At 39.0% G+C, this 15,357-nt stretch overlaps 1 protein-coding gene across 1 annotated transcript in view; it reads right to left on the reverse strand.

The window, feature by feature from the left end:
* The window catches only part of gnai2a (guanine nucleotide binding protein (G protein), alpha inhibiting activity polypeptide 2a), a 57,995-nt gene extending 43,392 nt beyond the window's left edge, over window positions 1–14,603 (reverse strand). Inside the window, exon 1 of the mRNA XM_084101858.1 lies at window positions 13,756–14,603. Coding sequence (XP_083957984.1) covers window positions 13,756–13,873 — 118 coding nt within the window. The 5' untranslated portion in view covers window positions 13,874–14,603. The remainder of the gene's footprint in view (window positions 1–13,755) is intronic.
* Between the last annotated feature and the right edge of the window lie 754 nt (window positions 14,604–15,357).

The raw sequence follows: 15,357 nt of genomic DNA on the forward strand, positions 1-15,357 counted from the left end.
TACCAATCCAAGAGCACTTTTAAAAGGGAGTCTTTCAATCATCCTTGTTAAAGAGTGAGTTCTACGTTCATTTCACATGCTTGGATTGGAATCATGACAGCTGTATTATCATTATCAAGTATGAATTTTAAATTCCACCGCATAATTAAAGTGGATTATGCAAGCAACAATAGCAACTAGGCTTGCTGCGATAGTCGGTGTTACACGGTGTTCAGCCGCAACACTGGTTACATCACTTGCCCACTGCGGCTCCGCTCCCCACCGTTGTTTTGATTTTTTATAGTAGGCTAATAAATAATTTAGTTCAGTTAAAGAACAGACACTACAATTAAAAACTGAACGTGTCTGCTCAATGCAGTGAGAGCCAAACAAGAGTCACAGCAGCAGGAATCAGTTCAGAAATTCGTTTTGTTAATAAAGCCGTGCTTATTAATTTTGTTGACAAAAGTTCTATGTTTAATACAAACGAGTTTGTCATTGTATTGTTTTGTTGTTGTGTTTTTCATTAAGAATAATGAACCCACCATTCAAGTAAATGCTACCCCTGAATTGCAGCCAATTCGAAAGTAAAATGTGCACGGCCGCACAGGCATTCATAACGGTGCGTGTTCACTGGCGCAGAGCGAACGTTTTTAGTTAATTCCTATGAAAGTTGAGCGGAATGAACTGAAAAGGCTCGCTCAGCTCCGTGCCAGTGTATACGCACCATAAGCAATTTAAAAGCGAGGTGAAAAAGCGGGAAAAACACCAACGTCCTCCCCCCGGTGATACGGGTATTACCAGTGTTGTCACACGTAGGTTAACCGGTCACAGTCACGTCCCTAGTGGCAACTATTTCTACATTTACCTAAGAAAATGTGAGTGATGCTTGCCTGTGTAAAACTACAATGCAAGGTTACTAATGTCTACAAACATTCTGTTACTTGAAATAAAATAAACGGTAACCGAAAAACTATGTACTAAAAAAACTTAAAATAAAACAAATATAAAATGAATACATGTTTTTGTCCATCTAATTGCATTTTAGGAAAGTAATTGCAAACCTTTCCTAAACAAACCATATGCTTTGAGATATCATTCAAGTTCATAGCACAATCAGTTTGGGTTATGCAATACATTAATTTGGACAAACCACTAACCCCAACTATGAGCAACAGTAATTGCATAGGTTATCAAACTAATTAACAACAATAAGGCTATAGCTAATGTTAATAGCTAATGTTATTTGCCAATGACCAGCTCAGATTCATCTCAGATAATAACATGGATGTTTGGGAAAGTCCAGAAAAGGTCAAGAGTGTTTATGACTTACAACGGACACACACACACACACACACACACATCTTCCAGCTTCTGCTGAGACTCTCACATGAGAGCAGAAGGAGGGACTGAACATTTGTAGCACATCACAATTCCCGGGAGTGCAGCGTGGCACATGTAAATGTGTGTGTAACGGTTCTATAGGACATTTCCGGGCACCATGCCCTGCCCGCTCCGTCTTATCAGCTGTAGAGACACAGAATTGCCAGCTTTTATGAAAGGCTTCCAGAAGCTCATCTAATCCTCTGGCAGAACGGATCTACGCGAGCAGTACGTCAGCAGAGCTCCATCACAGAGCCAAAAGACAGTTACAATCACAGTTATGATTACAGATGTGTCAGAAACGACCCTAATCTTGGCATACTATCAACACTACTTCACTTTGATTTTGTGTGTGTGCATTCAGATACGAGAAACATGATGGAAGTGAAAGGTTTTTCACATGCAAAAAAGACTCCACATGACAGTCACATAATAAATGTACTTCCTCTTTTCTTGTCTGCTTGCAAAACCATCATCTTATACCAGAGCATGAATATACGACTGAGTAGAGTTCAAACAAAGCTGTAGTCCATGAACACATCATTAACTTTATTTTAAGAAGTATACACCATTGAGACATCTTCCTTCTATATGTAATTATTAAGCTCAAACTCTAAAACATGAAAAGAGAAACGAGGCACACGATTGAGATTGAAACTGTTACCGCAGTTTCACTTTTTTTGCGGACACGTCAAGTCTCTCTTGGCATTTGGCCGCCTTTCAATTGCAAACGTGTGGTAAATCGTCACATTTGTATAATAAGGTTTATTGCATTTGTGAAGAAGTTGCCAATATCTAGCTCTACTGGATAAACATTACCTCACTACAAAGGGAAGACAGGATAATCTGAATATAGACTTGGTGATTGTTGTTACACTTAACAGCATGATCAAATCCTTGTTTAAAATTGGCCAAACAACACTGAATTTAATCTTTAATATTTGGCCACATTACAATAGCAATGCTACAGCCAATGTAATTTAAAAAAAAAAGAAAAACACGTGGACATCAAAACATGCAAACTCAGAGTGAATGTTTAAACTTTTATTACGATGACCTACGATGAATATTGGAAATGGTGCACGTTGCATTCCCAGATGAACGTCATAAGCAACCCAAACTTACAGCATATGCAAAGATGGAGTGTGTTAACCGAGCTTCTGAGACGCGCTCCACACATGTAAATGATAACAGTGCAACACTTTGCTTTGAAACACAAAAGCGCGTCAGACTTTAAATGCGTTCCCGAAATGCACGTTATTGGAAACCCAAACAAACAGCACATGCAGAGACTGAGTTGGTGTGGAGCAGCACTTCCTGTGTACGGGGCTGCTCATATCCACTGGTCGAAACACGTAACCTGCATTTATTTACATTTAAATCAAGGAACCGTGACAGCCTTGATCTGGATGTAATTACATGGCAAGTTACCAAGCTATGGTCTATGCTTTATGGTAAATGATCTAGATGGTAAGTGAGTGTTCAAAAACTTGTTCAAATAATTGATGATTTTTGCAATTCCATTTGGTAATGATTTTTGCTGTGGATTTGTCATAATGGCTTTAAATTGTGTGTGTGTGTGGGGGGGGGGTACTCAAAATCAGGTCACTTGCAAGGAAGGGCTTGACAATTTGCCCCTGAATTAGTGAAACAGGATGGGCGTGTAAGCTTCCTGTGGCAAATGAACAAAGGGATAGCACCAACCTCAGTCTCAGCATTGACTGAGACAAATGGTAAATGGACTGCATTTATATAGCGCTTTCACAGACCTATGGCCACCAAAGCGCTTTACATTGCCTCACATTCACCCATTCACTCACTCATTCATACACCGACGGCGGTGTCAGCCATGCAAGGCGCCATCCAGCTCGTCGGGAGCAGCTGGGGTTAGGTGTCTTGCTCACGGACACCTCGACACTTGGTCAAGCGGAACCGGGGATTGAACCACCAACCTTTCGGTTTGTAGACAACCTACATGAACCACTGAGCCACTGCCGCCCCAGTGCAGACAAGCCAAAAGAGGAAGTGGTTTGGGGGACAGAGCAGGAAATGACATCATTCCTTCAGCACCAGCTTTTTAAAACAGGGATTGAGAGACAGCAAAGTAACAGCTTCTGTGGTTGAGAAAGACTCTAAATAGATATATATATGGCTATAAGTATAGTGCAGTATAACAGCATAACATAAATATAACAAACATTGATTTTGCCATGCCACCAAAAATAACCATTTTGGAAGCCCGGGCTACTGTTAGTTGCCCTTACGGCCATTTACATTCTCCAGACTCTCCATGATAATTAAAATCAATGTGACTTGAACAGCTGAATTGGGGAAAAGGGCCAAGCGAGAGGGACAAGCACAAGTTGTGCCTGTTGAGCAGCCATTAAATCAAAAGTGAAAGGAAGACATTATACCAATTAAGGCTGAACATCAGCTATGGGGAGAGGACTGAATGTGTAAAAGAAATCAGGACAGCATGAACTGGATCCCAACACAATGCTAAACCAGGACGCCAGTGGCCACAAAATACATCTAAAGTAGGGATGTGCAAAACTACATAATTTCATAATCGACTAGCTGGTAGGTGTTTGTCAGCCTTAAATAGCCCTGTGTTATTATGCTGGTCATTTTCATAAACAGATTCATCACGTGCTTACATAAGGAGGAGATTGACAGAATAGGACAAAAGTACACAAAATAGAATAAAAAAAATCTAGATTAGCCTCTAGACTAGTCATTCTAGAGTGTATGCTAACACAGGAATGAGGGAGAGCATTCGTTGAAGACTACAGCGTAAGTGTTTTCCCTAATGAACGCTTTGCTTTTGTGCATTGCACTGCAAACACAGACACAGAGAATAGCGGGCCAGCATGAATGAGCAATAGACTAAAAAGGAAATGGGAGTTTCGGTGGTTTTCATTTTCACTCCCTCCACCCTGCACCTCTGAGACAGAGTTGGCTGATCTTTCTTCTCCCAAGCGGCTGGCACCATCTCTTCATGCCCCACAGTCCCAAGAACAAAGATCTGTGCTGCATCACCTCACTGTCTCACTCTCTTGTCAAGGTTTAACAAACCTGCCTCTTACGAAAATGAGAGAATCTGTGGCTAATTACAAGATGTAATAAACAGAGCAGTTCCTAACAAGCTACTATAGCCGCGTTTCCACCGCAGGAACTTTCCCCAGGAACTAGGAACTTTCTCTCTCTCTCTCTCTCTCTCTCTCTCTCTCTCTATGTTGAAAGGAATGGCTACTGTTCTCTGCTTTTCAACAAATCATTTGCACACACATTTATGTCATTTTTCTATCTGAAGCTTTGCCTGCATGCATGCAACATGACGGTCTCTGTGTTTAGCGCGAAAGCCCACGTGATTGCTGCCGGCTCGGGATAAAATTCATGCAGGACAGTCGTGCCGTGTACCAGCTGCTTTGACGCGATTATCAGTTAAACTGACTCGCAACGTGTGCAATATCTCACGACCTCCCGAGTGTCCGAACTCGCACCGTGTACGCCCGCCCTAACGGGTTTTAAGATCGATACTTGGCAAGAGCGCATCGAGAATTGATCGTGGGAGTAAATATCGCCATATCGATATTTTGGCGCACCCCTACTTTTGATCGCATTTTGATAAAGTAGTAAGACGGTTTCTCTATGGCCTGATGATTCATTTATAATAAGGCTAAAGACATGTATTTTAGTAAGTAAATGGTGTCAATTTTCATTTCATGTTCACTTTAACAGCAATGCAGTAAATAAAAGCATTTATATAAAACATATACAGTATAGGCTATTACTCCAGGGCCCGTATTCATAAAGAATCTTAATGCAAAGAGTAGCTCCTAGTGGCAAAATTCTAAGAAAATTCTTAGAAATGTGGGCGTTTACTCTTAAAATTAAAGAAAAAATCCTAGTAAAGAAAAAAGTAATTCAGGAAGCATCTTAACCCTTAAAAGAGGTTTTAAGGTTAAAATTGTTAGGAGCACGGACGAGGACTTTTAAGAGGCTTAAGAGTTTCTTTAGCAGAGGAGAAAATGGCAGAAAGACGAAGAGGGAGAAGAAATGTGTTGCAGACAATGGATGACAGTGAGTTAATAAGACGCTATAGATTAGATCGTGCAGGGATCATGTTTGTGACAGATCTTTTTAGAGACACGCTAATATATCCGACACAGCGCAGAAATGCCATAGCGCCAGAAATGAAAGTAATCACTATACGATATTTGGCAACTGGGAAAGTTCCATGTTTGATACATTAAAACCAACATTCAAACCACCACTTAAATAGACATGCCAACAATCAGTGTAATTGGAAAGAGTGGAACAATTTTTATCATTCTAAGCAATCAAATACCTTATAGGAAATTAACAGCATGGAAAATAAAAAAAGGATTTATATACACATATAGGCCTATAATGTGTGTGTGTGTGTGTGTGTGACTCTGAGAGAACGGTCAAATAGGAAAAATTACGCATGTAATTTCAAAGTGAAGGCTTAGAATAGACCCTATACTTAAAATCACTTTTTTTTTTCCTTCTTGGACAACCAACCAATCACAGTCTTCAAAAGATTGTGTCATACATAGCAACGGGGTCAACCCCGCCTCCTCACTAAGATAAAAGTTTTTGTCTTTTCCTTACTCAGAGTTGCTCTCAGATCGGTCCCGAATCGCTTTTAAGCTAAGACTCCTACGTAAAAGTTTTTAAGCTAAATTAAGAGTTTTCTGAGAGGATTCTTAGAATCTTTATGAATACGGGCCCAGATCCACAAGATAAGAATCACCCCTGCTCATGCTTCTGTAAAGATCATGTTTGTTCTAGCCCAAGGGGACATCTTGTCAGCGTAACAATCCACGAATGAGAGGCTTCTGCCACAAGGCACATGAGCAGCCTACCTTAGTTATACACATCATAACCCCAATGTTCAATGAATAAAGGACATTGGATACATAAGATGAAATGCAATCTGTCGGCCATTTCCTGAGGTAAAACAAATGTAAACCCACTATAGAGGTGACCTTTCACCTTCCTGATGACGTTAGAGGTTATGAACTTCTGTTCAGTGCATTTCAGTAACCTCCGGCAAAGACTTTAGATAAGTCGCTTTTTCCACCATGGGCTTTCTAAGTCATCGCCGTTTACAATAGCTGCATGTCGTTACTGGTTCTTATGGGTCAGATTGAAGTAAACAAAGAGAGTTTTCTCTCTCTCTGCAAGCAAAACGGGACGATTCAGTGAAGCACTCAGTGATGCACTCACGCAGACGTTCGTTTACAGAATGGCAGGCACGTATCTGGTCTGTTTAAAAATACAATATATTCCATATTACAATATATACAATAAAAATACAATATATTCCGTCACATATACAACAAGTTCCATCTTATGCAGCTTTAACTTCATGCATTCAAAGGATAGTAAAATATGCTGCACAACCATTTGCCATTTTTCATGTCAGCAAACCAGCAAAGAGCAGGTCTGCACAATGTCATCAACACCACCTTGTCCCACACAAACAGATGGCCGGGCCAGCGTCCATGATCCAACTCCTAATTTCCGGGCACCTCGCACATCTATGCCAACGTTCTCTTTGCTCTTACAGCAGTGTGACAGAGTGCTGTGTTCCCACTTAGAGGTGAGCAAAAGCGAGCAAGCTCTGGTCCTGGTGTAAAATGGAGCCAGATGGACATTATTATCCAACGAGGGACAGTTTCCACTTCTCAAACCCTACAAGGAAAGCTGCTAAAGAGCAAATAGAAAGACTTTAATCAAATCGGTTCAGAGGAGAACAGAAAAGGTCAGAAAGGAAATCCCAGTTGGGTTTGCGAGAGACTGCTTGTCTGTAAAACTTTATTATCACATGTCATTATCATCAACACTATTGTTTTCTATCATGGATGTGAAAAGAACGTGTCTGGTTTTGGGGCTTGAGGGAATAAAATCTGAACACAGATAATAGGCTACATGCACACAATGGGTTTGATCAACATCGATTCTACAAAACACCACAAATTCTGTCATTGCTTACGCACCCTCATGCCATTTGTGATCACATCCATTCAAATAGAGCATGTCAAGATGGTTCACCAGGTTTCAATTAAATTTTTCACAATACATAGGCCTATTTTCTAATGTTTCTACATTACAATTTAGAGTGATCTGTTATCAGAGGTGACTGTGTCAAGTAATGTCCATATTTAAAAAATCTACAGTTCTAAGATAATACAAATCATGAAGGTAGCTAATATTCATTTATTCATTTATGCAACAATGGTCTAATTATTACAATACATAGAACATCTTTGGTTTGATGTCACTTTGAGTCCATTTAAATATAGCAGCAAATAAAGTTTGACATCAATGCCATATTACCATTAAACTAATTTTCTTTAGAAAGCAAAGGCTATTTTATAGTCACTGATGTCAAACTTGCCGCTATATTTGAATGGACTGGACTCAAATGTGAGTGAGATTTGAGAGCTATGGCGGAAAGAAAGACTTTCAGTGAATACATTTAATTTCAGTCTGATCTTCATACAAAGCTGTTACAAATGATAAAAGCTGTTAATGCATGATAAAATCCCACAAAGCATTCAGCAGATTAGCCTACAGAGAAAAAGAGCAGTTACTCTTTTTGCACTTGCAAATTTTAATAACCACTATGAGATTCAGTAATTTAGTGGCTAAGATTAATCAAACTGATAGAAAGCAAAAACTATTTAAAGCATACCGAGGTATATGCATAAGCATAGGCTAACTGATTAATTATACATTCACAAGCGCCAAGTAAAAACACTGATGAAAGCCCCTTTAACTCATATATCACTGTATCTTAGTGATATAAAAACCTGGTCAAGGTTTTTCTGTGAAGATACACTGTTTATATTTTGGTACCAAACGGATCACTTAAAAAGTTAAGCCACTTTTTATGGAATATAGCCTATTAAACAACCCTTGACCTCACCAACAAGCAACTTCTAGGAATCCAGAAGACTTTCTAAGTAAGTGTCATACTTCACTGCCCCACAGTTAATGTTGAATAAGTTCAACAATGCGCTGGTCCTCTAGCCAGGTTACTGAAAGGATTATTTTGAAAGCAAAAATAATGCAAAAGCAGCAAAAACAATGGCTACGTTTACATGCAACCAAATAATCCATTAGTAATCGGATTGACAGCTCAATCGGACTGAAAAGCCTTCATGTAAACCCATTAATAATCGATCAGAATAAAATTTTGATTGGATTGAAAGGGGTGGTTTATTCCTTTTCTAATCCGATCCAGAGAACATGTAAACACTTGATCGGATTGAAAACCGTAGAATGACGTAGAAATTAGCGTAATGACGTATGGAACGAGCTGCTCTTCCTGTTGAATAAAGTGTCACATAAATACGTCATTCTAAAATTCATTCTACAACGTCCCACCAGTCCTTCTTTCGGATTCTCATCCACAGACGACACGGCACAACAGTTCATATGCTCATTGTCTCCAAATTATGACCAGAAATGGATAAATATTAAGTCTGCTGTTTAAAAAAAATAAAGAACCAATGTAGGAGAATAGTTATTATGCGCAAACAGCAGGAAACCGTATATTCGTGGTGTTTGCGCATGTCAAAAAATCTATTCCGATTTGAAGCTTGTGACATATAAAAGCGCACATCAACCTGATCGCATGTTTAGCGTTCATGTAAACACTACATTCAGATTCATCAATTGGAATGAAAACAGTCTGATTGACACAAAAGTTGTGCATGTAAACATAGCCACTGTGTCGGAGCAAAAACAATTCTGGAGCCAAAGGACTCAATGAGCATTCTGACCTTGCTTTGAGGAAATATTTGAGAACATTGTGACGGACCATTGAGCTTGCCTGACATAAAAAACCTTTCGAGGACAGATGCAGTTTGATTTCATCAGTCTGATATGCACTGCTCATCAGAGCATGCAAACTGGCGAGAAGGGCATTATAAGGCCATTTTTCACATTAGAATAGCTTAATAATCAACTACTTCCAAACCCAAAATTAACAAGAGCACAGCAGTTAGGGAAAGTTTTCTAAATTCTGTAAATGGTTTGTCTTGAGTCTAAGTTTAATCTAGTGATTTGATCTAACTGTGGTCCTTCCATGTCTTTGGTGGATAGTGACCAGACCAATAAATATTAAATATCAGACCTGGATAAAATACATGAAAGCCTACTTGCTGCATCTATTGCTTGGTGTGCATGTGCATATTTGAACAAACTTTATTATAACAAACTACTCAATCTTTGATGAAAAAAATCTTAAGATGATTTCAGAACAACAAAACTTCAGATCCAAAGATCAGATCTATCAAGTCATTTTCAAAAAGCGTTGTTTCTTTAAATTTGCTTTCTGTTCTTTAGCTTGAATCACACCGGGCAGGATTCAAAATCAGGTCTGCTGCCAAGAGAGTATGCGCTCTACTGACCAGGCCACGCCCCCTATGTGTCATGATTTTTTTTAATCATAATCGTCTGGTCACCCTGTCAGCAGACCAGAGAAGAGATCTGCCAAAAGACAGATATAAACCCTGAACGCAAATGCTAGAGACCAAAGTAAATATAAACAACCTACTAAAACCCAATACCCCTCACAATATCTTCTGCCCAGAGGAAATGCAGAGCATTACGTCTCCATTACTAAAAATGCAGAATAAGAACCAGACACAGCCTTGTCAGTAGCAGTAAGAGATCACACACACACACATATCCACACAGCCTGCTATTACTATAATCATATAGTGGAGGCCTACATTATAACTACACACCACTAAACATAATAAATCAGCTCATTCTTGCAACTAATTATAAGCATAATCATCTGGGGCCAGATGCATTTAACCTGCCTTTAGACCCGTGACAGCGGAACCCTAAACAGACCGGCCGGCTTTTTCCACTGAGCGATCAACAGAGAAGGCAAATAAGGTGTGTAAATGCACAGCGTGATTTCCATGTGGTGAAGGACCATTACAGTCATGCTGACAGGAGACAGTAACAGTTCCAGTTTGCAGTCATCTTTCCAGCCCAAAAGGGCTTAATGGGTTTTTGTGTCTGTTTGTTTGTTTTGGGGCCTTTTGCCAAAAGCCTGTCGGCATTTATATGTCAGTACAGTAAGAGTGTGAAAACAAAACAGCACACAGGATGAGAGATTGTGTTCTGGGAGTTATCCTCGCTCTATTTATCACCATCAACGCTATTAAGCCCGGTGGCTAAAGCAAAGAGGCGAAAGCACGCATCAGTTAAACAGGTTCTGTCAAACCTATTAAATGGGATCAGGGAAGCATCACAGATGCAGAAGCATGCTTGACTATGTTCTTTTGCAATTTGATAAGAGTAAAATTACAGCGCAGTGTCTCCAGAAATAATTCAAATTAATTTAAACATGAAATATTACTCCTTTTACATGACTTTTCACACATTTAACCCAATAAGAACGAAAGTACAAATTTCACGTACACTCATGCTGCAAGCAAAGGTCTGGAGATGTTCAGACTTGTCTGATGAGTGCAATGGCACAAATGAATATTTCCCTCTGCCAGTAAAAGGCAGTTAGAACAATACAGGACTAGAATAAATAAACAGAGCCATGTGCTGGAATTCACTGTGAAAGATTAAATTTGATCAAAGTTCAGAAAACTTTAAGGGTAAGCCGAGCTAAAGAATCATTCCTGGAATTAAGAAAAGTCTGCACAATTGTATTGTTAACGGAGTTTCAGAAAGATGTTCAGGGGAGGTAAAGTTAAAAGCCTAAACTCAGAGCTCATGGAGCCTGGAAATACAACTTTTCCCTACATCTGCCTCAAGCTAAAAATAGTCCATCATCCATCCAAGCCATGCAAAACTCCCCTCTGAACCAAAAGTTTGACTTTTGACCAGAGGGGTGGAACAGAGGTTGAGACATCGGCCCGTGTGAGACCGACCACGTCTTTTCCAAACTCAACCAACTTTTCCAAACCAGAGGTCTTTTCCTGGCATTAGAAGTAGTTTTGGGATTAAAACGCAATCATTTTGAGAAACTGGTGGTGATTCTAGGGAATAAGATTGCATTTGCCCTAAAAAACTAGTATGTAAAATTCTGTTCAATGTTGTAACTCGTTACTTTTAAATTGGGAAGTGACTTGTCTATACGTGCGTCATTTAAACCTCCTCAGAGTCAGACAGTGACTCAAACCCCTAACCTAGTGTTTACTCTCCAGATCTGCTATTAAAACACAGCCCACTGAGAACTACAATTAAATGTAGTAACTGACAAGGGAAACATTATTAGGATTGTTCATGGTTACTTAACTGAGTAGGTAGGTGTCCTGCAGACTGACAAGAAAACTGACTCACTAGAATAGAAAGCTTAAAATTAGGGTCTAAATGTATTACTCAAATTAAAAGTTGGATTGGAAAAACTCAGCGGGAATGTTACCATCATACATTTCTATGATACCTAAAGATTCTCCATAGCACATTTGTGGAATATTTCTCACATAAAGATACAAAACAAGGAGCAGAATCTAATTTGTGTGACTGGCATGGAAAATGGCTCATCTTGTATATGATGCTGGAAGTGTTTCATACATATGATTTTTTGATGGGATAAAAATACACTAAAATGATTCAGACAATTGACAAGCTTAATGCCTGTAAGAAATATTTGTATTTCATGCTTTTTTAATTCACCCTCCACTAAAGAGTTAATTTTGGACACTGCTTGAAATCCAACTTGTGTTTGAGGGACAAACACCCTCATGAAAGATATCTAACAGGTTTTGTTTGGCATATGAAACGTGAGAGAGAAGAAAACATACAAAATGACTAACATGGTCTCCCTCGCATATATTTTTTAAGTCAACGCAGTGGAATGCCAAAGCAATTTTCTGAGATCATAAAGTAAAATTCAAAAGGCTTTAGAACGCACAATAAAAAGCTCCACACCAAGCATTTCATTTCCCAGCAAGAGTCCTTAAAGCAGTACAATACACAACCCCTGCCAAAAATGTACTTTCAACACTTTCTTTGGTTCAGGGTGCATGTTCCAGGCTTCTGTTTGGGCTTGAAGCCTTCCAAAAACATCCCCCCACAGAATTCCTGCATTTCTGTCAAAACACAGTTCGGACCAGGCCAAAGTGCATGCTGAGTGTGAGTGTGTGTGGCCATGCTGCACCACAAGGGATGTTGAGAGTGATCACAGGCACTGTCAAAACATTCCCTCAACCTCTCCCCTCAGTCACACTGAAATAACCCGTTTCCAAATCTTTGACGTACTTCTGTTTTTCTGTGATTGAGAAAGTTTCATACATGCACTACCAGTCAAAAAAATGTGGAAACACTACAGTGAATTTGTTTCTCAGGGTCTTTTACAACTTTTTGATCTAAATTTCATCCTTACAATGGATGATTTGGGTCAGATATTGAAACATTTGTGGCATTTAAAGGGTTAGTTCACCCAAATATGAAAAGTATACCATAATTTACTCACTCTCAAGCTATCCTAGGTGTATATGACTTTCTTTTTTCAGTCAAACACAATCTGATTTATATTTAAACGTATCCTGTAATCTATAAATATGGATATTTTTCTTACGAAAACGCATTGCTTTGCTTCAGAAGGCCTTTATTAACCCCCTGGAACCGTATGGATTACATTTATGATTATGCTTTTTAGGGCTTCAAAATCCAAGTTACCATTCACTCCCAAGTCCCATTATAAAGCTTAGAAGAGCCAGGATATTTTAATATATCTCTGTGTTTGGCTGAAATAAGAAATTAATATACACCTAGGGTGGCTTAAGGGTGAGTAAATTGTGGGAGAATTTTACTATTAACCATTTACGTTTTGATGCCTTTTACTATTACTCTAAAGTTTGGGAAATAATCATAACTACAAAAAGAGTAGGTGTGTGTATACACTTTTAACTGGTAGAGTAATTTTGTGAGGAAATAATACAAATTTTTTGTTGAGTGCCAAAAACGACGCCATCATTTCTTCAGCTTTTCAAATGACAAGTTTGCCTCAATAAATTAATTAAATTTAAAAAAAAAAAAACTTAAATACAAGATTTATAAAAGCATGTAACATTTAAATTGCTAAACACGTAAACGCTTGCTCTATCGTAGTTTACATTTTCTTCAAATCCGTTGACAGTTTCTTGCAGGCCACACCTGAGGAGGAAACATGACACACACACACACACACACACACACACACACATCACCTAGAAACCTGTCCTCAAACTCTGCAAGAATATCTCCCTTTCTGTCTCAAACACGTTTAAAAGAAGTTCTTGAATCTCTTTGCCACTTACTAATATGGCAAAGTGCTTAACAATTTGATATGCGTTACAGCAACGAGTCGCTGACCGTTATCTGTGATTCCTCACTCACCCAACAGCAGCAGCTTCACTTCTTTAGCGGCTTTCTCGCCGTCCTCGCGCAGATTCCTGTCAATCATTTTGGACCGCTCGGCCGCGGCTTTATCTTCCTGGCTCACGGTACAGCCCATGGTTCCGAATGCGCGCTTCAGGGCTACGGATTTATGAGTATAGATTTAGGAGAAAAAAATAAAAGGTATTACCCTTTTAAAGCGACTGTATGTTTTTTTTTAAATAGTCTTCCGTGACCAACTTCCTCTTTTGACTTTGAAAAAAAAAAAAACTGCCAGGGAAAGGAAATGTCTTTAAGACACTAGTAGATCCAAAACTGATGTTTTTATGCGCCCCAATAATCTTTCAAAAGACGTCTGGGGGGTTGGGAGAAAGATTTGAATGGATATATTTGACTGAGATCAGAACACCACCTGGAAATTGTTGACGTTTAAGGCTCCCAGGAGAAACCAAGTAACGTTAGCCAGACGCTGGAGTTTTACATCACGCGAATAGGGAGGGGAAAAAAACTTATATCCACATATCCAAAAAAAAAAAGATAGCAGAGAAAGTTGAGATCAACCCCTTGTGCTCATGTATAAAAAAGCAAGCCGATCGATGAGACAACTCGGCGAAACTGAATGAATCAGAAAATGCAAAAATCCCGGTGTTTTCCTCGGTTAGTCCTTTCAGTGATCGCCGATGGTTTTGAATAATATGCGCCGTTAGACAGCTAACGTTGAACGGTCTCTGATTTCTTTCAGTGTTTTCAAAGCCGCCACACCCCAGTCTGCTGAGAAGTTGCTCTCTGCCACACAGCAGAAGACAGTTTAGAACTGTTGGGTTCCTCGCTCACTGCCAGCCAGCCCCTCGCGGATACGCCCACCGCGGGTGCTCATGGGAAATGTAGTTTTCCCGCAGTACACTGAAAAATCAGCTAGTAAATTTCACAATTAAAAGGATAGTTCACCCAAAAATGAAAATTCTGTCATTAATTATTCACCCTCATGTTGCTACAAACCTGTCAGACTTTCGTTCATCTTCTGAACACAAATGAAGATCTTTTTGATGAAATCTGAGAGCTTTCTGTCCTTCCATTGACAGCTACGAAAACTTCCACTTTGATGCTTAAAAAGGTCCATAAAGAGATTGTAAAACTAACCCGTATGAACTGAGCGGTTTAGTCCAAATTTTCTGAAGAGACTTGATCACTTTATATGATGAACGGACAGGCTTTTATTATTTAACATATAAACATTGGTCAGCAAACATAAACGGAAGCTGAACCAAATCTGCTTGATGTGCGAGAATAAACCATATTGTGCAGAAGCTCAAACGTGCTGCGTAACACGAGAATGAACCTCATTGGTTCTTGCAGAATAAAGACTGAAATAGCATTTTCTTGTAAAATGTACTACAATAACAGCTTTGAAAAATATTTTTACAGAGACCAGTTTACATTCAAATGAACTTGAATAACTTGGAAAAAAAAAACATTGAATAGCCTATTCATATTTCATTCAATGGTGTGGATTTTAAATCAGTCAGAAAGTCAGAAATATATTAACCAAACCAAAATTGAAAAGATTTTTCATTATTTTAAACTTTCTTTTTAAATGTGGTA

The sequence above is a fragment of the Abramis brama genome (genome assembly GCF_963993115.1).
Source record: "Abramis brama genome assembly, chromosome: 23".
Taxonomy (NCBI): domain Eukaryota; kingdom Metazoa; phylum Chordata; class Actinopteri; order Cypriniformes; family Leuciscidae; genus Abramis; species Abramis brama.